The sequence below is a fragment of the Cheilinus undulatus genome, linkage group 2, assembly GCF_018320785.1.
Source record: "Cheilinus undulatus linkage group 2, ASM1832078v1, whole genome shotgun sequence".
Taxonomy (NCBI): Eukaryota; Metazoa; Chordata; class Actinopteri; order Labriformes; family Labridae; genus Cheilinus; species Cheilinus undulatus.
Genome location: NC_054866.1, coordinates 15149911 through 15173651, shown reverse-complemented (window position 1 = coordinate 15173651; position 23741 = coordinate 15149911). Strand labels below are relative to the sequence as shown.

Genomic DNA, 23741 nt, shown 5'->3' with positions numbered 1-23741 from the left:
CATTTAATTTACTCCCTGGGACAGGGTATCCCCATGACATCATATAATTGGTTTCTTCACTGAAATAAATCAACTTTTTGATGATATTGTAATTCATGGAGATGCACCTGTATTTGATACTTAAATGTTAGAAGTATCAAAAGTTGTACTTCCCTTTTTATGATGTATTGTATGCACCATTTTTTATGAAATATCCATAATCTTGTAAAAGAAAATGTAGAAAAAAAAATACTAGCAAGCCTCTTGCAAGGTATTGTGGGGTTGCTTAGAGCAAAAATCTAGAACAGCCACTTTAAACAGCTTTTTCCCCTAAACATGTAAATCAGGGCTGTGTACATTAAGTCAGCTAAATGGTTCAGTGCCCAGTCCCTTGGTAGTCTGCACCAGAATTAAGGCCTTTGCACACGGAGTCTTTTTTTTTTTTTTTTTTTTGGAACAGGTTCAATGTTATGCAGGTTTTCGCATCTGTCCAAGTAATTTAAATGCGTGATTGATGATTCAGATTAGTGCCTGCTGCTTCATACTCTCTTCCTCACTCACCCTCGCCCAACCCCTCTCTCTCTCTCTCTCTCACTGAAACCTCAATTTAGACACTGTAGTTTGCCCGTGTACTATGTGGATATAAACCATGGAAATTTAACAGGTAAAGGCATACGTTAGTAGCCCACTCACAGGTCATAACAGAGACAGAATAAAAAAGTTGTTCTCATCATGAAATTATCATGGAACATTACTAGACGAAGATGTTTTCAAGCTAAATGCAAAGCCGGAACTACACTCCAGACAAGGCTGCTGCACTGTGTCACTCTGCCCAGTGGTTTACTCAAGAAATAGTTCTATTTGCTGCATGTTTCATAATGTTACATAAGTATAAGTTATTATTTGATAGCATGGTGAATGTACAGGTCACAACTTGTCCACGAGAGCATTTTGGAGTTATTGGATTGTGTATTTGATGAGTTTGATGAGGGAAAGCCGGAATACCGTCTGCTTACATTGAGTTGGCACAACAGGTCCGAACTCGGCAGCGGCTGATCAAAAAATAGCTTGCACCGACAACTGAAGGTCACGAACCTATTACTAAGACTATAGGGATTATGACAATGGGCGAATTTGCCAAAATGTTGAAGTATCCCTTTAAAAGATTCCCGGATCCATCCCCATGTGCCCTCCACCACGGCATTCGCCGATTACTCCGTCCCTGGTGGGGTGGAAACAGGATGAGGCAAAGCATTGGCTTCACTACGTGTGGACTGTCATGGCGGAAGCATTGCCTGCCGGTGCCAACAGATGCACTGACAGTCTCACCCATGGTCTCACTGAACGACTGGAAGTCATGGCAGAGGATGAATATTCCTCTATTCCTCCCAGCATTGTGAGTATTCTCGCTACAATTCGCTGTCTTTCTCTCTGTTATGCTCCGACTTGTCTCCTTGACCATGCGTGTATCTGTCAAACTCTATAAACTCCAGAACTTTGAATAGAAACACACCCAAAAATGATGCTGGGATTGAAGTTACTTATATCTGCCACATCCTGGTGTAAAGTGGTAACAGCGCAGACCTCCACCATTAGCCCTATCTCCCAATAGTAAAGAGTCCTTAAAAAAATTCCCGTATCCAGACGGTGATCCGGATCAGTCCCAAAATCTAATCAGTTCTTCCTTATGCCATTTCTGACATTTCCTGAAAATATCATCAAAATCCGTCCCTAACTTTGAGTTATGTTGCTAACGAACAAACAAACAAACAAACAAACAAAGAAACAAACAAACCCACCCGATCACATAACCTCCTTGGCGGAGGTAATGACCACATTGTCGGGATTTCAGTCAGAATGGATAGTGTGTGTTTAAAAACAGAAGCCCTCATCTGTTTTATTAACCAACATATTTTTTCCATGACTAATTTTTTAAAGGTCTCATCATCAATGATTAATAATCTTTGTGCTGTAATGTAGGTTAAGGCACTGGAGGCCAAAGAGCTGGAACATAAAACAAACAAATTACTCTCTATAAAGGGCAACATCTATATACACAGGTATCACTGATTTCCAAAATGAGAGCTGATTCAAAAAAGTCATCAGTAGGAAGAAGTCAAGCAGGGTTTTTGTTGCTTTGTTTAGCAGTTCTCACAGGGACAGTGTGCTTATTTTTATACATCCACGTGAGACAGCGCACAACCTCACTCAGAGGCATTTACACCTACTATCAAAGCACTAAACTAATGAAGCCGTACAGAAACAAACAACTTAATGATGTCTCAGAAGGATAGAGAATCAGGTGTGATCACCGAGGGTCATGAAATCATCTGTGAACGTATGCCAATGCTGTGTTTTTAATTTTGCTGTTTGTGAGGTTTACAGCGATGCGCCGTATCCTGAGGGGGTTTGTTTGGGCATGTTATCTCATACATTGTTCCTCACTTATGATCATCTTTTAAGTGAAAGCACGAGCCAAGGATGGCCAAGTTTAGGTTTGCCTTTTGAAAAAAAAGTTTTTGTCTGAAGTTACACGTAACCTGAGGAGATCTCTTTCTGGTCTTAACAAGAAGCTACGAGTCTTTAAACTCAAATCATTCACAAACGTTTAGTTTCACATTATCTTTGAGTACGTTCATGTTTTTGTAAAGACAGTAAGTATATGAAGCCTTAAGTTGATGGACTTTAGACACTTGAAAAGAAAAAAAAAATTCTATGCCAGAGTTTAGACCTTGTCACACTGCAGAAACTCAAATCTGAGCAAGTGTGTATTTTCTAATTGCTTGTCAGAAATGTTTTATTGGACTTATTATAAGCCATATTCTCCTGGCACATCCAGATTAACATCTCAATCAAAGATAATAAAGGGCCAAAATAAGGCCTGAATTTCTAAGTATCCCAATGGGATGCTGCAGTGGTTTGCATTGTCACCTCACAGCAAGGTTCCTGGTTCAAATCCTGGTCAGACGGCGTGTTTCTGTGTGTAGTTACATGGTCTCCACATACATGTGTGGGTTCTCTCTGAGTACCCCAGCTTCCTCCCACAGTCCAGACATGCTTGTTTAATACACTGGTGACTCTAAATTGTCTGTAGGTGTGAGTGTGAGAGTGGCTGCTCATTTGTCTCTATATGTCAGCCCTGTGATTGACTGGCGACCAGTCCAGAGGGTACCCCACCTCTCACCCAATGAGAGCTTGGATTGGCTCCAGCCCCCAACAACCCATAACAGGATAAGCAGTATTGCAGCATACGAACAAACAACTGGACAGTCTTCCACTGAGAAGACATGAGCCAGATTGTTTGTATCTCCTTTTCTCTCCCTCTTTATGTCATTAAATGGGCGTGGAATGGTTTGGGAAATTACAGGGAAAGTCTTTTGGGATAAAGGAACTGATTCTTATGGTTATCAATTTCCATCAATTATTTAACAAAATAACGATGCAAACGTGGTCAATTAAAGAAAATTGGTGACATGCATTTTGAACATGGATGGTATGTTTCTATTGACAGCAATGACTTCGTTCTCAGGGCCAGGGCTCGATTTAATTAACTGTCACTTGTCAGAGTAGATAACTAGTCAATAATACAAATGCATGCACTCAGATTCCCCCTCTCTTTCTCTATGTCCCCCTCCCTTTCCCTCTCCATATCCTTTTCTTTTTCTCTCTCCTCTCTCCTGTCACTCTCTCTTTCATATGCACATTAATTTAGTATAAGTACTATCCTTACACCGTGCTCCGACTAAAATATGCTAATAATATCAGCCTGTTACAGTAGAATGGAGTGAATGGCAGAGTGAAGTAGCCTTTGTCAGGCCCTGCCTGCCTTGATTGCTGTTGCTAGGTTCAACAAAATCTCTGAGAGAAGGAATAAAGACAAAGATACAGTATGGGGTTAATTTTGCTACTGATTAGCTAATTTTACAGAATAGCAGTCTTACTATGCACTTTAAATTATTTAACATGTCCGTAAATACAAAATCACTTTTCAATTAGGGGTGTTACGGTTCACAGTTTGATTCGTACCTCTGTTTTAGGGTCATCAAATATTTTTAAACTAACATTAGTGCAGCTTTTCGCTTGTGCCATCTAGAGTTTTTTAGAACAATCAGTAATCGTTGGTACAGCCTGTGGTGAGACAAAAAGCAGGAAAACAACAAAAAAAAAAAAAATGCAGAGGAGAAGTCAACAGTCTTATACCTCCTGAACTGAAAGAATAAAAATAAATACAACGTAAAATTCAAATTAAAATACGCACATTTTATAGCACTGCATCATATTCATGTTTTATGAAAAGTGCTGTGACACTGTTGTTGGTTAAAAAGCCAGAGCAGTGTATACTTGTGCAAAAGTCTCATGTTTGTCAGTGTTGGCCCCTAGACTAGCTCAGGCATAGGATATGACGCTGCAGTATTTTCAACCCTCTCTGCTTTTGACTTGAGCCTTTTAAAAGCTGTGTGGAGATGTAGATAAAGAAAAGAAGCCACCAGGTATCTTTTCTCTGCTTCTCTTGCAGCGGGAGCTAACTTTTCTTCTTCGTTTGTCTTGTTTCTGGCATCTTCCTCTCCTTCGTTGGCTGTTTAAAAGTGGTTAACAAACACGAACCCTACTGCCTTCTGGATTGGCAGGACAAATACTTGTCACATTTTTCAGATGTATGCATCATGTGACTACACAACCGTTCACATACAGATGCTGTTACACCCTTACTTGCATTATAACAATAATAAGGTTGCTATAAAAGTCATACCTATTGAAGAGTACCAGGACAATGCATGCTGTCAGTTTTACAGATGTTTTCTCTTATCTTCCAGTATATACAAGTATTTTTTGTGATTGTTGATCCTTTGCATCATCAGTGTGGGTGTCCAAAGAGTCAAATTCAATGAAAGAACTTTTCATGATTAACTTTTGGTGTACGAAACAGAATAAAAAATAATCCAGGGTAACGATGTAGATGTCTTAAATCTCTCCCTTCAAGTAGACCCTCTAACCATGCTGAAGTAACAAAATAAAGGTCATAATTTCACTGTGTTTCCCTGAAAAGATTTGGCTCAGGCAAAAGTTTGGCTAACTAAAAGTAGCCCGTCAGTGATATTAGAGATTGCTCTGTAATTGGTGGGCCAGAGAAGTGTCAACTGTAAGAGGTTATTAAGAAGCAGCAGAAGATGGAAAAGACCATGGTCTGGGTTCTGTCTGCTTGCAGACAAAATCTATTGTGTTTTTTTTTATTTAATTGCTTCATCACTTTGTAAGGTCTCTGTATAATCTGCTCAGCCTTGCTTGTGTTCACTGTGGACAAGCAGTAATCATGTTTTTGTTTTCTTTTCAGGTTTACTGTTGGATCTACAGGCTGGAAAAGGTAAAGAAAAAATCTTTCATCTACCTACAGATCTCTCTTTTTTTCTATTCTCTTTCCCCGGGCACAGACGGAGATCTTTTTTTCTGGATAACAACCAAACCTTCAAATATATGTTAAAATGTGTGTGGATGGCTGTAGAGGCATAGTTGGTGAGATATATGAATTGTTTTTTTCACTAGTCAAGGATGAAGATGAGGCCCAGTGACTTTGAATTTTTAAGCTGACATACCAGATAGTCTATGTCATTTACCCACTGCACAGAATATATTTCACATTCAACCAGGACACCTCCCATAGCAAGTACTTGGAAATGGCAGGACTTTACAAAAGATTCTCAGAAGGTGATAGGATGCACATGCAGATCTGGCAGTAACCTCAGCCTGGTAGATAGGTGCTGCCACAGGCAACGAAAAGATGCCAAGCTTGTAGTTGGATAAAAACCATGCCAAGGCCGATCAGTAGAAATGCAAGAACATCTGCTCTTGTTTAATAAAAAAAAATGTGGCCCAGTTCTGATAAAGCTGCTGCTTTACTGAAGCTAGCCATTGTATGAACCAGCTGGATGTGCAGGGTTGAGTACAACTAAACCCTGCACATAACCCTTGCAAACTCATGCCAAAGTGGGTTGGGATGAGAGCAAAACACATTCCATCATGACAATTTCAATACTGTTTTTTGCTCTTTATTTATTGAATAAATGTGGTGCAGATTTGATTAAATTGCTGCCAGACTATAGCTACATCCAGGCTAATGGCTTCACCAGTGGCAGCCATTGACAGCTTTCAGTCCAACTAAACCACGGTCATAGCAACTGCCCTTTTCTCTGCAAGGACACTGATTGGTCTGGTCCATATCAGACTTGGCACTCATATTTCAGACTGTAGCTTCGCTAAATGGAATTGCCAGACATGACAGACATGGAATCTGGCAAGGTTATTTAACTTTCACCTATGACCTCAGAAATGTTAACCAATGAGCAAAGGGATGAAAATAACTCCCAGTGATGTTGTCCTTTGGTGTACACATCCAAATTCTTATCACTTATCATTAAGTCAAAGTGGACATTACTGCAAGGTTGGAAGGAAATCCCTGAAATCAGTCTGGATAAATCATGTTCACAGGCATGTTCTGAACATAAAGCCCAGTGACCCTTACATTCAGGCCATAACACCTGAAATCTATTTGAATTTTCTTGGATCAGATTCATTTGTGCAATGGCTGTAAGAAATCCTTCAAAGCATTCTCAATAAATATCACCTGGCGACCTTGATGTTTTGACTATGACCTCCAAACTCTACCAAGTTCCTACCTTTGTCAGAGTGGACATTATTGTAAATTTTGGAAAAAAAATTTACAGCAATCTTGAGATATGCTTACAAGGAAGTGATCAATGCCCAATGACTTTAACCTTTCACCTATTATTTAAAAAAAATCAATTTATCTTATAGAGTCAGAGTGGATATTTATGATAGAGTTGAAGAAAGTCCCTCAAAGAATTCTTGAGATACCCAGTTCATGAGCAAGGGATGAACATGGGGCCCAATAGCCTTGACCTTTGAGACATGACTTTGAAAATTATATCAGTTCATCGTTGAGCCAGAATGGACATTTGTGCTAAGTTTGATGAAATTCCTCCAAGCACTCTTGGGATATTGTGTTTATAAAAATGATACACTTGGGTTGATGTACAGACACAATGCCTCTGCTCCTGTCTTTTGCAGATGGAAGCATAAAAATATGTTTAGGATGTTTTATGATATGAATCCTAAGACAAAATATTAGTACATAGAAATTGCATGCAATTGCTGCTAAAAATATAGCAGTTAATGCATATATTATCTTGGCTAAAATGCCATGTCTGCGTGAAAGCTTATCTATGTATTTTACTGCCAAAGTGTGGGTAGCACTGCTTCCACTGTGTTTTGTTACTGGAACGGATGTTATCTCAGCTGATTTAATAAAAACATTAGACAAATCATCATGCTGTCACTCTTGAGACAGTGTATCCATTATGTTGTTGAGATGATAGTTATAGCTGTTTTGGGTTTACCAGGATTTTACCATTATTGCTATTGTGGGCTCTTTTGGTGCTATTTCAGGCAGATGGAGTCTGTAAAGGTTTATGTCTGTGGCCTTCCCTCTGTAGATCCCAGAGTATTTTAGTACAGAATAATCCCCGCCATCTGCTGTCTCCTCTACTACGTTTTAGTCCCCAGTATCTATCTCTCTTTCTATCTGTCATTCTTGTGTGTTCCTTCATGGATATCCTTTTCTGGCTTTCTCTGATTTTATAGGAACCAGTTTTATATTGAAAACCAAAGAAGAAACCAAAGCAGACAATTTTACAACAAGGATTAAAGTTCTGAATATTAATTTTCTTCTTTTATAGACTTTTTCATCCTAGCATTTATTTTGTAAGATCTTAATCTGTTTGTGAGTATGATGATGTGAAAACCATAAAAGATTAACAGAAGAGCAATAGTTTAAAGGTAAGACTTGGGGCAATATCACTGAAATAACAGACTTAAGGAAAAAAACGACGTGTTCGGGAAATCTTTTTCAAACTATTTCAATCTCTTATCTTCCTTTAAAATTACCACTAAGCTGTCCTGGCAGGGCTTTTCCTTTTGAGCTGTTCTGAGGGAATTGTTCTCTAGCAAATGTTACATGGATAATACAGAAATCCTCACGTTCACAAGATTGTATTTCCCCTGCTCTGCCCTCATCTCTTAGAATGAATCCTCCTGCTGAGGCTGAGCTCTCGAAATAAAAGCTACTGAGGCTTTGACACTGTCACTTAACTCAGCACAAAGACAGTTTAAAGGGAAGAGTAAGGCTGGGAATTACAGACTTAAAGTCTTATTTCAACATTTTTAGCTGACATGACACAACAGAACAAATAAATGTTTGTCATAATACCACAATTATAAACTTTAACATGCTTCTTGTAAAAATCTACCAAAATTTAAATCTGTTTGATTTCATGGCAAAAACAAAAGACACCCAATATTGGACAATTGTGTTTTTTATTTAACCCTTTTACTCCCAGCGCGTCGTCGACGATGTGCTGTTGAAGCACACTTTACATGACCATAATTGCATGACCGTTTGTGCTATCGGAAAAATTCAAACAGTTTCTGAAAGCTAAGAAACTGTGCTTTACAGCCAGCATGCAGTTATTTCTGTAATTTCCCCTTTTCCCACTAAGATTCTAGCATAAAGTTCCCCCGTTTTTTGTGTTTCTTCATTTTAAACTGTTAAAACACTTAACATGCAGTAATATGTAAATAACTGCCATATAAAAGTTCTAAGTATTGTGGAAAAATGGGCAAAAGCACGTACTCACAGGACATTTTCTGGGCCTTTTATGATTAAAATAAGAAAAGAGCCCAGAAACTCAGTTTTAAAAACAGTTTTTAAAAAAAAAACACTTTTTAAACATGCAGTACATTGTAAACAACTTCCAGATATTAAAGTACTCTAGAATAATGGGCAAAAGCACTTACAAGACATCTTCTGTACCATTTATAGTTAAAATAAGATTGTGTCCAGAGGCTCAGGAGTTAAAGGGTTAACAAAAGTTGCAGACCATTGCCTGCACACTGTCTGCACTATACAAAAACATTGCCAACATTTCTGTATCTTAAGGCTACCAGTTTTCTTCACTTTTAAATGCCATGTGTATCAATGTGATCAAATCTCCATTATTTAATGACTTCTGCCATAAAAAGTAGAGGCAGAGACAGATTTATGTTTTTTCCTACATCAGACATTGGACTGATGGTACTGATCCGCGTCACCATTCCAGATGCAGACATTTTGGCTGGGCCATGCATGAACTACACAGCATGCATGTTGTTGTAAACAATGTCGCCATAGCATAGCAGTGTGACAAACAGCTCAGTCTGAGTCCAGTCATCATTTATTTCACTGCGACTCTAAAGAACAGTCAGATAACCCAAATGTCACCCATTTGTGTTCGTGTGATTAATGTGAAGCACATTAATGAGGTAGAGTGTCCTCTCCTATTTGAGTCTCTGTTTCTTTAATATGAACTGCAGCGACTTGTATTACAACGCCTTAAACTACTGTTTAAAGGTAGCCTATGTTTTAACTCTTGTTCTAGGATGATTCAAAGAAGCAACCTGTGGCATTTAGTGAGGTCAGAGAAGCTGCTATAGAGAGTGACAGTGAGGCTGACTGTAAACAGTGTCCCCTGCTAAAGCTGAGTTAAATTAATGATAAACATAGTATTTCCGATAAAACTTTCACAATTAAAGTCTGTAGTTGTTGTTTTACTCAAGTGCTTTTCTCGTGAACAGCTTGCTCTTTTAATGTCAATTTTAGTTTGAAAACTTCACGTTTGTTGCTTCCTGCTGCAATATTCCCAAGACATATACTGTTTTATTGAATTATTTATTACTATATATTTACTGTTTATACAGTGTTAGACTTTTATTTTAAATATTCACTTTGCTGCAGTAGTTCTGTGCTGCTGTTCGTTGTCTACAATTGTTGCTGGTGTTTTTACATTGCAATGCAGGTTCTAATATTTGATTTGCAAACTTTACACTTGTTGCTGCTGCTTCCTTTTATGTGAAATCAGCACAAAGCCAGATCACTGAAAAGAGACGGAATTCCCATCACCAGAGGTGTCAAGTAACTAAGTACAAATACTTCGTTACCTTACTTAAGTAGAAATTTTGGGTATCTCTACTTTACTGGAGTAATCATTTTTCAGCCTACTTTTTGCTTCTACTCCTTACATTTTCATGCAATTATCTGTACTTTCTACTCCTTACATTTTAAAAATACCCTCGTTACTCCTATTTCATTTCAGCTTGTTTTCATTCCGGCTTGTCATCGTTCAAAAAAACACCAAAAAAACACCAAAAACCTATCCAGATAAATCACGCCATCCGGATAGAGTGAATTTGATTGTGGTTGGATGAGAAGTATAAACATAATACCATTCTGACACCCTATTGGTTTCCATCGCACCTGCACACGACACAAATCACGTCACACTCCAGCAAGGAAATAGCAGACGTATGTAGCCTAGTACGAAGATGTCCATGGCAGAGACTCAAGAGAACTTGAGTGAATTTTCCTGACCAAGCATCAGCGAGGAGGTTGGTAGCCAGGAAGACAATTACTTATAGGCAACTAGTCATCATATCTTCCATGAAACACATGTTAATGCTCAGTAGTACACATATATGGTTCTTGAATGTATTTGCATTGTACCAACATGCGTTCATTTTCAATGGGCATAAATGCGGCTGAAACAGGTGCATCCCAAATTTTTCAACATTAACATTTTAATATAACATTACAGTCATTATGGCCTTTAGAAAAATGTTTTTTGGGGAGGTGAGGTAGTGCACTATAGGCCTAAGCTTTTGTCCTTAATGGCATTTTTCCCCCTTACATTACTTTTACTTTCATACTTTAAGTAGTTCTGAAACCAGTACTTTTATACTTTTACATGAGTAAAAAGCTTGAGTTGATACTTCAACTTCTACAGAAGTCTTTTTAAACCCTAGTATCTATACTTCTACCTGAGTGATGAATGTCAATACTTTTGACACCTCTGCCCATCACTAGTGTCAACACCGGCAGACAACTTTTCTTCTTCATGTGTTTTAAACATGCCGGCTACTTCCTCTTCTTCGTTGGTGGTTTAATAGCAGTTAGTAAACACTTATCAGCATTACTGCCACTAAGAATAGCGGGTAGATAATGTTGCTTTTCTTCTCTTTTCTTGTTTTTAATAGTTCAGGCATATTCATTGTAGGAGTAAATACACCGAACCATCATTGTTCGGGACAAAAATAAAAACGGTTACACCCCAAGTATCAACATAATTGTTTTTTTTACTACTAATATAAATGCTTCTAAATTAAATGAAATAAATTAAATTCTAATTCCTCCTTTAGACTAAACATCATAAACAGATTACATTGTGATCAATTAACATACAGCTGTTAGGCATTACTACTGCAGTTTTTTTTTTTTTTTTTACTGAACATTAGGTGCAGTGTCTTTTTTTTTTCAAATAAGCATAAATTATATCAATATAGAAGATAATGTCTGAACCTTAATCTAATTTGAAAATGTATAGATATCTCCTCTGAGCTTGGTATGTTGTCCAGCCCTAGGCTGAGTACAAGTTTTATTGTTTTGATCTAATGGGATTTTCTGTGTGCGTCCCTAGGTGACTCTAAATATCAGCAATGACATAAGCAATCAAAATACAGACCCATATGACGCCAGTATCTCAGTGGCATGTATGTCGGCCATCAGCACATGTACAGGCAAACAGCTGGATTAACAATGACTGAATGGATTAGTTTGTGTGTGTGCGTGTGTGTGTGTGTGTGTGTGAAAGTGAAAGAAAGATAAAGACAAAATGATACAAAAACATCATTGACTTCTATGTCAAGTGGGTTAAATCTGGGTATCAGAGAGCGGTTATATTCCGGAGGGACTGATTCTGTTTCAGCTGCTTATAACATGACAACGTATGCCACATGTAAGTGACAGCCCTCTCGCACATACACCCACCCACAGCACTGAGCAGATAATATCCTCATCATCTGACCCAAATCCATTAGCAGTACAAGTCACAACCTCATCCATCCGCTACGCTCCCTCAATTTCCTCTTGTTCTGCTTCCTCCTCTCTGTCTCCCTCTGACACCATGTCCTTGTGTGGGACGTTTCCTCTGTGAGCGCGTCTGAAGACAAACAGACACGAACAAACAAAGGTTTATACACATCATTTATACACAACAACGCCATGCTGACTCAGACCTTATTTCAAATTCAATAATTACAGGCAATAAAGGTTTGATGAATTTATGTCTGTCTCTCTTTGTGTGTTACTGACAGGAAATTAATCAAGTCACAGTTTCAATTATGATTCTGGCCTCCAACAATCATGAAAGCAAGGTGATCGTAATTAGATGATTGCTGTGACTCATGCCCTGTGGCTTTTTTGTAATTATGTTTTGGAAATATTTATTTCCAAGTTTTGGAATAAGAAATGCAACAGTGTGTTATAAAACATAAACAGTTTCTAAAAGCATGACATATTATCAAATGTCACATATTAAATAGAGTATAACTTGATTAAACAATTTCAGAAAAGAAATAAAGTAAATTCACACAAAAAATTTGATGTTACAAAATTATTGAAAAACAAATTTTAATTGATACAACAAAATATTGATTTAAATGCAAAAACATTTGATGAAATATATAAAATAATAATGCTAAAAATATAACAAAAATATATATTGCTAACAATAATAACAAAAATAATAAAATATTTTATTATTATTATTATTATTATTATTATTATTATTATTATAAAGAGAATGAGCCGGGTGTAATTACCCATGAATTATTGTTTAGTTTAAATGTTTAACATATATTATCAAATTGATTGTTACTATGATTTTTGTAATAATTGACCTAGTGTGATAGTTTGGCTTTTACTTGCTTTGCTATCCAAAATACCTCTAATTATTGATAAGAGACAGTTCTGGTTATATGTAGGACTGGGCAATATGGGCAAAAAAAATCCTAGTGTGATTTTTTTAAGCTATAAATCAATATAGTGTCTAATTTTTTCTAATGAAATAAGAAATGGTTGTTAGATTGTGAAATTTAAACCTTGATATAAGTCTTGTACAACTGATATTGATTGCCCAAAATTTGTGTGTTTGTCTTAATTGTTCAGGTCACATTTTTCCCAAAAGAGAGCAGCGTTTAAATTGCAAAAATGTGTTGACAACATTTGTAAAAGTGGGTGGAACTGGCAAGAACTGGATTTTTTTAAAGAGATTCAGAAATTCTGCTTTTTTATCCTTTTCTTCGTCTGTAAATATTTTTCATTTGTCACTCCAGGATATCATAGCTGTCAGAAAATGTTCAACATTAAAATAAAAAATAAAGCTGAAGCTTGGTTTCCTAAGTAGCAACTTTAGTAGCAGTAGACTTTGGAGATGTCCATTGATGCTTCACTCTGGAATTTGGGGGTTGATGCCAGTTTTAGCTTGAACTTGAGGCTGGAAGTAGCTGATCTTTTACTGATTACTTCAAGGTATCCCTGGAGTAGTGTGCTGATTTGATTAATTGGTGTCCCCTCTAATAAGCAGGGCATCCAAAACTACACCGTTGTAACTTAGCAGTAGTTTGCAACTTCCTAATTGTCATGGCTTCCCCTTTTGGGTTCTACACAGTGGATTTTACTATGCATTTAAAAACCAGCTCCTGGCTGTTGAATTAGACATCACAATCATCCATCCTGATTAGATCTGCAGCAGCTCAGTTCACACAGCTGCATCTGTAGCCATCACTGTTCTAAAACGGTCTTGTTGTGATGTGAATCTTTGGTCTGAACTGTCTAGGCTTAACAGTGCTAAGTGTCAGGTGGCTTTTTAAAAAAGTGTCGTGTCAGAGTAATTGGAGCTAAGAGGACACTCCTTGTATGTGTCACACCCATGCACAAACACACTCACACACATATACACACTGCCTCTCTGCATGACAATCTACTGACATTATCCACGCTTGACCCATTTCCTTTAGTGAAACAAATCTTTATTAAAAGTAAATGACAAAAAAAAAAGATATAGATTTGTAGATGAGTGTAGAGAAAGACAGTTGTATAAAGACAGACAACAGATGGAGAGAAAATATGGCAAGTTTGGAGACACAGGGCTAGAAGAAGGGAGTCCAATGGTTGTCTGTGAGAAAGGACGGCAGGGGGAGAAGAGGGGGCAGGGATGGAAGAGGAAGGACAGCTGTCCTTAGATGTCTGCCTTTGGGGGTCAACCCAGAGACAGACGTCTTAAAAGTTCCTCAAACTTTTTTTTAGTAGGCCACCAAGAGATGTAGACCACCAAAAGTTAAAATACAGTATCTGTTTGTCTATCCATCTTACTCACCGATCACTTCATCAGGTATACCTGCTCACTTTGTCAATAATTCAAGAATCCAATAAGCCAATCATATGGTAGCAACTGGAGCATTAAGGCTTGTAGACATGGTCAAGACAGTCCACTGAAGTTTAAACTGAGCATCAGATTAGGGAAGATAAGCAATTTGCAGGACTTTGACTGTGCTGTTGTTGGTGGTTTTGGTTGACTTTCATGTTCTTTACACAGATATTGAACCTACCGTTCCCATGTTGCAGTTGAAATCGAGTGAGTAGAGCCCTGTGTCATTTCAGAGCTGTTTTCCAGTTTGCTGTTTTGCATGGCGGTCCTGTACATGATGGTTTCACATTAATGATTTATACCAGGGGAGTAAAGTGGCCCAGACAGTGAGCAGGTTTCATTCAGTACACAAGACATTTTGGAAGACATAAAATTCAGGAAAGGTCAGAACATTGCTAAATTTAGCTGATTTAACACTGGAACTACCAGTGATCTCTATATCTGAAACAGGCAGCAGGTAAAATTTACCCATCATGAAAGGGTAATGATTGTCATGAAGAGCACTGATCAGAGCAATGTTATAACTACAAACAGTGAACAGCTGATTAAGCACAGAAGGAAAACTGGATCACCGTTATATACTGATCCACCCAAAGCCAACCCAGGACTTATCGCTCAGATTCTTCTTCACTCAAGGCTTACTTCTTCACTTGACCATGTCTAAATTCCTAAATGCAATGGCTGCTTCCATGGCATTGGCTGATATTTATGAGACAGTTGTAGCTAAACAGGTAAGGTGATCAGAGAGTGTTAACATGCATTTTTGATATTCATATAGTTTCTTGTCTTAAGTCCTGAAAAGTACTGCATTATTTCAACATGCCCTGTACATTTGAAAGCCATCATTATTCGTTGTTCTTCTGTGTTTGCTTAGGAAGTTTACAGAGTCCCATGATACCCATTAAAGCTATAAATCATTTCCAAGATAAGCAGTTTTTTCATGTGACATTTAGGAACAAAAAAAGTCTCCTGCCTACGAGAAGCAGTGCCTTGTGCTGCAGAAGAGCACATGATCCAGAAAAATGCCACACAGGTGATTACTACAATTAAATGAACACTGTGGAGGCCAGAGACCTGCTACCTAGCCATCTTCTTCTGACTGCATATTATCTTTTGAATGCATGTTTTTTAGGTGTCAAACCTAAGAAAAACATATTCAAGGAAATGATTAATGAAATGATCAATAGATTGGTTGTTGGGGTTTATTTTTAATAGCTCATCTTTTTTGTAAGGGTTTGTAAATGACAATATCTTAATCCTCTGAGCAATGATATCCATAAACTGTAAACATTATCAACAAGTGAACATATTAAGTATAAAATAATTTCTGCTGCTTGTCTCGAAGCCTCTTGTATTCAACGATGTTGATGGTCTGCAGGCTTTGGGGACCTCCTTAGGGAGAGCATTAGCAAGCTGTGTTATTGTCATTTTGTTGACAAATCCAGGTCTACTGCACTCTGCCAGTGTAGCCTGATGACCACAGCTTCATCCCTTTTAGGTTGGCACTTTTGCTAACACACAATTTTGGTTTTATCTTCACTTCCACCTTTTAAAATCAAAATTTGCTGTTAAGCAGACCTGGGTCTGTCTCCTCACTTATCACTTTCAGCTCTTCACCCACAGGCTCATAAACATCAGCGTTTGAGGACTACTGGAGGAAGATGTGGTCAAAATTGGTCATAATATGATTACTTTGCTGTGTGTGTGTTTTTTTTTTTTTTTTAACACGCTAAGATTTCCAGATTAATCATAATGTTAACAGCCTTAATTTAAACACAACAAAACTTCAGGTCATTGTTTTGTCTTAATTCAAGTATGTACTGTGTAATTTGTGAGCATATACCAGACAGCATGCAGTTTTTGTTATGAAATAGCTCTCTTCTCTCAATCATTATGCAACGAACAGTAAGAGAACACATGCATTTTAATGAGATGATAAAGAGACTTAATACATAACACTGACCATTATATTAGACAGGCAACAGGGGTAGATGCTGTGACATTCACAGCAACACTTCAGTAAGTCCTGCAACTAGCGATGCATGCATAATTGCATAATCAGAATCGTGTCTGTAATCATAGCAGGTGAGCTGTGTGTGTAAAGCCTTTTTGTTGATGAGGTTGCCTATTGTAACCATGCAGGAGTGCAGGATCATATTGGTAGCAAGAAGCTTATGGAAAAAGACTAAAATGACTGCAACACAAAGCTTTATTTTTAACATGAGATGTAAATTAGTGCATTTACAGGAGGAACACACTAGTTGATGTCCCTCTTGTATGAAGGGCATAAAAAAATTAAAATGGTCAGATGATATACTTGGGTGGCTGCAAATATACTTGGGCAACTGCCTGTTTTATCTGTGTATGAAACACTGAATGCTGTGAATTTTCTTTGATAATTCAAGGATGGTAATGCACCCTCAAAAAGGTTAAGATGTTTCTGTTCTCTTATGAAATAATAACTGGGGGAGCAGGTGGCCTAGTGGTCCAAGGCGCTCCCCATGTTCGCGGGCGGCCTGGGTTTAAATCCAGCCTGAGGCCCTTTACTGCATGTCTCTCCCCCACTCCTGACCCTGTTTCTGACACTATCCACTGTTTCAAAAATAAATCTAAAAAAAATAGTAATAATAATAATTACTGGACATCAATTCAAACTCTACTGTTCAAATTGTCTTGGTGATATTATATTTTTGTATCATTAAAAGTTGTTGGCATTTTTGTTTTTCTGGTACTTTCACTTACATGTCATATCTGAACCAAAGTGTTAGTAAAAGTCATTACTCAGCATGGCAGTTATCTTGTTTCTAATTTTTTTCAGGTGAAGGCCACTGGATATCTTTTATTTACAGCTCTGTAAATTATTCAGGGAAAGTGTTTCTGCATGGAGTATGCTAGCTGTCTACCACCTACGTGTGGTTGAGTTATTCTAATGCTCCTGCTCTCTCCTTTATGTATTAGTGCATGCCTCCAGGCTTTAACATAGCTCCTCATCAGAGATTTTCTGGACTGAGAACAGGGGAATTTTTTTTCCAGCAAAAGTTATTGCTTTTGATGTACTGAAGGGGGAAGACTGCACCTCACAAACCTCTTGTCAGTGCTCCATCTCCATGGATGTATGACATGATCTTTGCATAAGCAACAACTACTTTGCATGTACAACTTGTGTTTGTGGGTTCACTGTGTAAATCATGGACTTCATACTAATGTGTTTCCAGCTTTTACACTTTTCTTTTCTTTTTTGCAGATCAACCCCCTTTTGTGTGCGTGCGTTTGTACGTGGGGGAAGGCTGGGGAACAAGGCATCCTTTTGTTAAACGGATCTCTTTGACGAGGAAAACCATCCGTCAGATTTGACAGGATGTTCAAACAGCACCCAGTTTAGAAACACCTGACTGAGGCAGCAGTGTTTTGATTCAGCGGAAATCTTTCTAAACTAAAAAGTGTTAGATGGATACTTTCCCTTTATACTTTTTTGACACTTTAATAGTTGATGTTTTCAGCTGCAGTGGACAGCTTGGTCTCCTGATACAGCAGCCCTCAACTGGTGGGTCAGGACCCAAAAATGGGGCGTGGAGTTTTGTCTGCGTCGTGTATGTGTGACTAAAACTGAGTATGTAACTAATGATTGGATAGTCTACTAACAGTTAAACACTTGATGAACCCTACAGTAGTGCCACTTAGACTGAGCAAATTTGGCTTATTTCAGCCCACCAAAGCTGGTACAATGCCTGCAAAAAGTATTCACTCTAGCAAGAACATCAGCAACTTCACAGCACTTTAAATTTTGTACCCACTGTCCACACTGCATATGGTATGAATATGATGCATGCATCCCTTTATCTTTTGGTGATATCTAAAAGCAGATGTCAACACAATGCTCTGCTGTGGTTAGCATTTCTGCTGCTCTACTTCCAGGTCAAAGACTGGTGTGGACACATCTCTTTTAGGGGGTCTTAAGTAAGGATAAGAAAGTAGGGAATGACTTGATTTAAACCCACGGCCACTGACATACATGGGGCTTGACCTAACCACTAGGCACTTTGCGCCCTGGGTGTGTAGTGTACACTCTTGAGCCTGGACCAATTTGGATCAGACTGATACATGTGAGAGCAGATCGGTGTCCAACCACATTATAGAGGATGATTTCAGTCCGACTTACATGTTTACACACATCTTAGAAGTCCAGTTACACAATAAATAAACTTATTCTAATTGCCTGTGAATGTACCGAGTATCAATGACCCACCAGTGGCTGACTTAAATTACCATCATGCCCTTCTTCTCACATCCACTCAGAAATTTAACATGTGGTGAGGTTTCCTGTCAGCTCTGCCATAAATAAGAAAACTACAAACAGTGACTACAGACACAGACTGGGCCAACAAGACAGCTACCACCTTAACTGGCAAATTCACTGCAGGAAATACTGCACACACGCCAACAGATATACACACCATGCATGCACACACACACTCTTTGCCTACATGTTCTCCTTTTGAAAAAGCCCAGAGATTCCCTCCCTACTTTCTCTGATCTTCTAAACATCAATCCCTCATTCCTTAAAGCAAAAAACAAGACGAAGAGAGATGACACAAATGAGATGACAGATTACCTGCTATATATAGTACCAGTCAGCTTCCCTTATTCATCTCCTCCCCGCCCCCAGGACATTTGATACACCTTTTGCTTTGAGACTGGAGATGCAAATAGACCATTCCCCTCATCACAGGGCTTTCAGATTGCAATAGCTCTAGCTGCTTGATTTTCTTAGGGGCATAGAGTAGAGCTTGGCATCATATTGAGTTATCAAGATAAATTGATAAATATTCAAATGAGATATATGGTAAGACAATAGTGTTCATATTGGCGTGGTTTATAATGATGTGGATGCAGGGAAAAAAGATTGAAATAAATGCTATGCTCTTTAACCACAAGAAACTGTTGAGGGTAACCCTCATTCCTTGCCAGTTCCACGCATATTTTTGAATTGTGTCAACACATTTGTGGAATTTAGATAGCACTCTTTCTCTTTTGGTTGTATAAGGCAGAAGTCAATTAAATGTATGTAGCTTTTGATACCAAAAATTATTGAAATAATGAATCTGATCATTTCAAAATGCATGATATAAGTGTAAAGCAAAATGATAACCTCAGTATACAGAAATGCTGACAATGTTGTTTTGTGCAATATAGATCATGTTTAGGAGTTTGCATTTGTGGAAAATTCAACACTAAAAACTGCTAAATATTGGATGTCAAACCTCTGTTTTTTGCCATGGTGTCGAACTGGTTTCAGTTTTGGTCTGGGTGATAGTGGCTTAGTGGAGGAAGGATAATGGTATGGGGCTGTTTTTCAGGTGTGGGCTAGGCCCCTTATCTCCAGTGAAGGCCAATCTTAATGCTTCACCGTACCAAGACATTTTGGACAATGCTACACTTCCAACTTTGTGGCAACAGTTTGGGGAGGGGCCCTTTCTATTACAACATGACTGCACCCCATGCAGTGCAAAAAGCAAGGACTATAAAGACATGGTTTAATGAGTGGTGTGGAAGAACTTGACTGGCCTGTCAACCCCGTCAAGCACCAATGGGATGAACTGGAATGGAGATTGCAAGCTGGGTCTTCTCATCCAACATCAGCATCTAACCTGATAAATTCTCTACAGAATGAATGGGCACAAATTCCCACAAAAGCACTCCAAAATCTTGTGGAAAGCCTTCCAAGAAGAATTTAGGCTGTTATAGCTGCAAAAGAAGGACCAACTCCATATTACATGTACTGTACATGTAATACGGAGTTATATAAATATATAAATATTTAAATACGGTGCCATTACAGTCCCCGTTGGTGCAATGGTCGGGTAGCTGAATGATTTTGTCCATATAGTGTATATGTCCTGTATCACCATTCATCTAAGGATACTGAGATATTACTTTTAGTCCTTATTGCTGAGTGCTAGTCAAAAGCATCATAAACACCAAAAGTTTGTTCATGAAAACACTCACAGATTGGCTTCCAGCTTTGTCTTTCAATAGAAATCGTTGTTCTGCTGTTCCTTGTGAACAAAGAACTACTATTCCTCAAACTGGTAATTGAGCTTTTAGCATGTCTGTCCCGCTGATTGCCTACAGGCTACTGTTAACATACTTATCCATCTTTAGAGGTTCAGATTATGATGGTCAACACAGTAATGTAACATCTATTCCCTTGTGCTCATCCATCTGCCAAGTTTACTTTAGACTTTTTCATATGAATAATTTCTTCTATCCTGGCTGTCTGTGATTATGCTGCACAAAAAGGGATTTGCAGAGAGAAAGACAAATATTTTTCTGGGTTCCTGACTTATTTTCTGCTATTCTCTTCCACTTTTGTTCTCTTCCTGCAACCAGAAGATTTAAAAAAATATTTTTTTTTACCATAAGATTTTTTTTCTATCAGATAATCCCCATATATGAAGACCCACCAAGATTCACCATGCAAATAAATAAAGGTAAAAATGCAGGACTTAATGTCCCTTTCCAGTTGAATCTTTGACAGGCTTGTAGCTTATTTATTTTCACTTTTTTAGGTTGAGCAGTTGTGTCTGCAAGAACAAGAATAAAAAATGCAGTGGTAGCATCATTCCTCTTCATGGTGAGAGATGTTTGGATAGTTTAGCTTAACTGACATCCCACTTAACTTGATAAATTACTGCATGATGACTCTGTTGTTGTTGCATGCAAGGAAATGGGCCAGTTGAAATATCTTGATAGAGGAAAGCAAAGACAGCATACTATAAAAAGTGACTGAAACCCAACTGGTTTGACTTTTTTCTGACCCCAATCTCTGATCTGTCAGCATATTTTTTTAACCAATTATGTAAAAACTCAGTCAACAGTGAGAGCTAGTGCTTTGACTTAAATTATAAATGTAGTGAGTGCGATGATTGAATCCCAGGGCCTGAAAATTAAAGTGCCTGATATAGTTGGACCACAATGTTTACGTTATTCAAATGTTATTGAATATTCACCTTTTTTCATGGGTAGGAAGGACATTGAGGGGGTTTTCCCTGTGCATTTCTGTGATAGCAGAGCACTGAAGCTCCATTGAAACATCTTTAACAATCATATGGATACATCAGTGTTGTGATATTATGTGTCCTTGTCTGTTGATTCACATCGCCTTACATCAGTACAGGAACATGAGAGAGCATGGCACAGTGGGAGCTCCTTACCCAGCTGGTCCTGTTTTCACCTCTATCATGCCTATGTTAACGCCCCCAAAGATGGCACAGAGGGGGGTATGCCTTCTCGTCCCATTACGCCTCTGCATCGTTCACAGTGATGGTTAAAAATGTCACAGTGATGTAAATGTCACAGCTTTAAACGACACTGTCACTCTCAAACAGTAGATCATGGACAAATGGATGCGTAGATGGATCCATGGAGATGTAATGAGAAATATATAAGTAGCACAAAAAGTAAGGAAATTTGTGTTTGGTAGATTATTTCTTTGTGGTAGCCTTTTAGTTTCCCTTTTAAATGGAGCCACATTAGCAAGGAACATGCATTTGTGAGATGAGCAGCAGAGCTGAGTTTGCGGGTTGCCCATGAAAAATTTGCAAGATCTCGCTAAACAGCCTAATATACCACTGACTCTTGTTTAGTGTTGTTTGGTGGATTGGATGATTGAAGAAACAAGACGTATTGGTGATTTAACAATTAATTCACTTCACAAATAGGAGCCTCACTTGCGTGTCACAGCCACAACAGCCTGCCAGCTACTCTTCATGCTGGTCACCAGCCTGGTCACACACTGCTGTGGGATGGCATCCTATTCTTCAACCAGCATTTGTCACAAGTCAGCCAATGTGGTTGCGTTGGTGACTCTCACACATCTGTGGAGATGACGGATTGCCACTGGTTGCAGAATCTCATCTCAATATATCTCAGCATTGAGATTGCCTCCAATGATGACAAACCTCGTTTTTCATGTGAGGGGGATGCCACCCCACTGCCCTGACATGTCGTCCTGCAAACCTTGACTGCAAATCTGTAGAAGACGGCCTATGATTCTTAAGTGCAGACAATTTGTCCTTCAGTTTGGAGGTGGTACAAGGGCTTACTCCAAACAAAGATGCAACCTTCTGTTGCGTTTTGCTGAACAACAGCTTGCAGCACCTAGGGGTACCAGAAGCTCAAAACAAGAGTAAATAGCCACAGCAAAATAAGCTGTTTGGCACTGTCAGAGAAGATTTTGCAATTTTTTTATGGGCACCACCCACATACTCAGCTCTGCTGCTCATCCCACAAATGCATGTTCTTTCCAAATATGGAATCATTTGAAATGGTATAAATTGCTGGGGGGGGGGGGGGGGGGGGTCAACAATGCTGGAAACTTTCTAAGGAACTTAAATGATATTTTAAGACTTCTTAGCTGGAACTTAGCTCCAATGCTACTGAACCAACACAGGGGTAGCTGACATTAATAAATCACACCTGAGAAGGGCCGGTTTACTTGGTTGTTCAAGGGCCAAGTCATACCCATGGGCATCCTTGAATACTAGTTCAAGTTAGGGTACCTCATTCAGGCTCTGCTTTCCCTGTCTTCTCTCTTAGCTCTCTCTTCAGACATTTTTCAGTCTTTTTATTTTCTTTCTTGTGTTATCTTTTCAGTTCTTTTTTCATATGTGATATTGGCACAGGACTAGTAGTCTTGTTTCTTGTGGTAATTATGGGCCATTAGCTATGGTAGGTCGTATCAGCATTGTCACTGCCTGGAGCTTGCATGTTCGGAGCCTGGCTCTGCTAAAGGTGGCAGTGCTGTTTGAGCTGTGATGGCAGTGTGGGAGAGAAGGTAAGATAAAGAACGTCTGTGTGTGAGCATGGTGGGCGGTGAGCGCTAGTATGGAGGGGGGATGACTCTGGGATGCAGGATCTCACTGTTCAGCCCTCTGGAGGTGAATGAAACACTGGCGACGGGGTGTTCCCACATGACAACCCTTTTGAAGTGCTGGCTTTTTACTGCCCATCGGTCTGCATGGTTGACTCGTGGGGGCCTATATTAAGGGCATAAGTGGGTTTAGGGATTTATCTTCTTATCCTTCCAGTAGGGCACAGGTATTTTATTTTAAATGAGTATTTTATTGAGTATTAATTATGAAAACATGCTTAAAATTCAAACTGTGCTAATGATATTTGGTACATCGGTGCTACGGTGCTGTTTGAGGTTAATGTTTGTCACATGACAGGCTTCTCATAGAGAGACTGAACTCTCATACAACTCGTAAAGAGAGCAGTGTGTGGTCCGCTGTGGTGTCAGTGGGCCAACACACATACACAGTAGTCTATCTTGCTCCAGGGCTTTTCTTCTGCTTGACTTGCAGTACTTGTCCTCTTGTTGGCTAAATGACT

At 38.7% G+C, this 23741-nt stretch overlaps 1 protein-coding gene across 1 annotated transcript in view; it reads left to right on the top strand.

The window, feature by feature from the left end:
- Window positions 1-23741, top strand: part of igsf11 (immunoglobulin superfamily member 11) — a 142148-nt gene that overhangs the window by 48592 nt on the left and 69815 nt on the right. The window contains exon 3 of the mRNA XM_041810805.1: window positions 5312-5341. Coding sequence (XP_041666739.1) covers window positions 5312-5341 — 30 coding nt within the window. The remainder of the gene's footprint in view (window positions 1-5311; window positions 5342-23741) is intronic.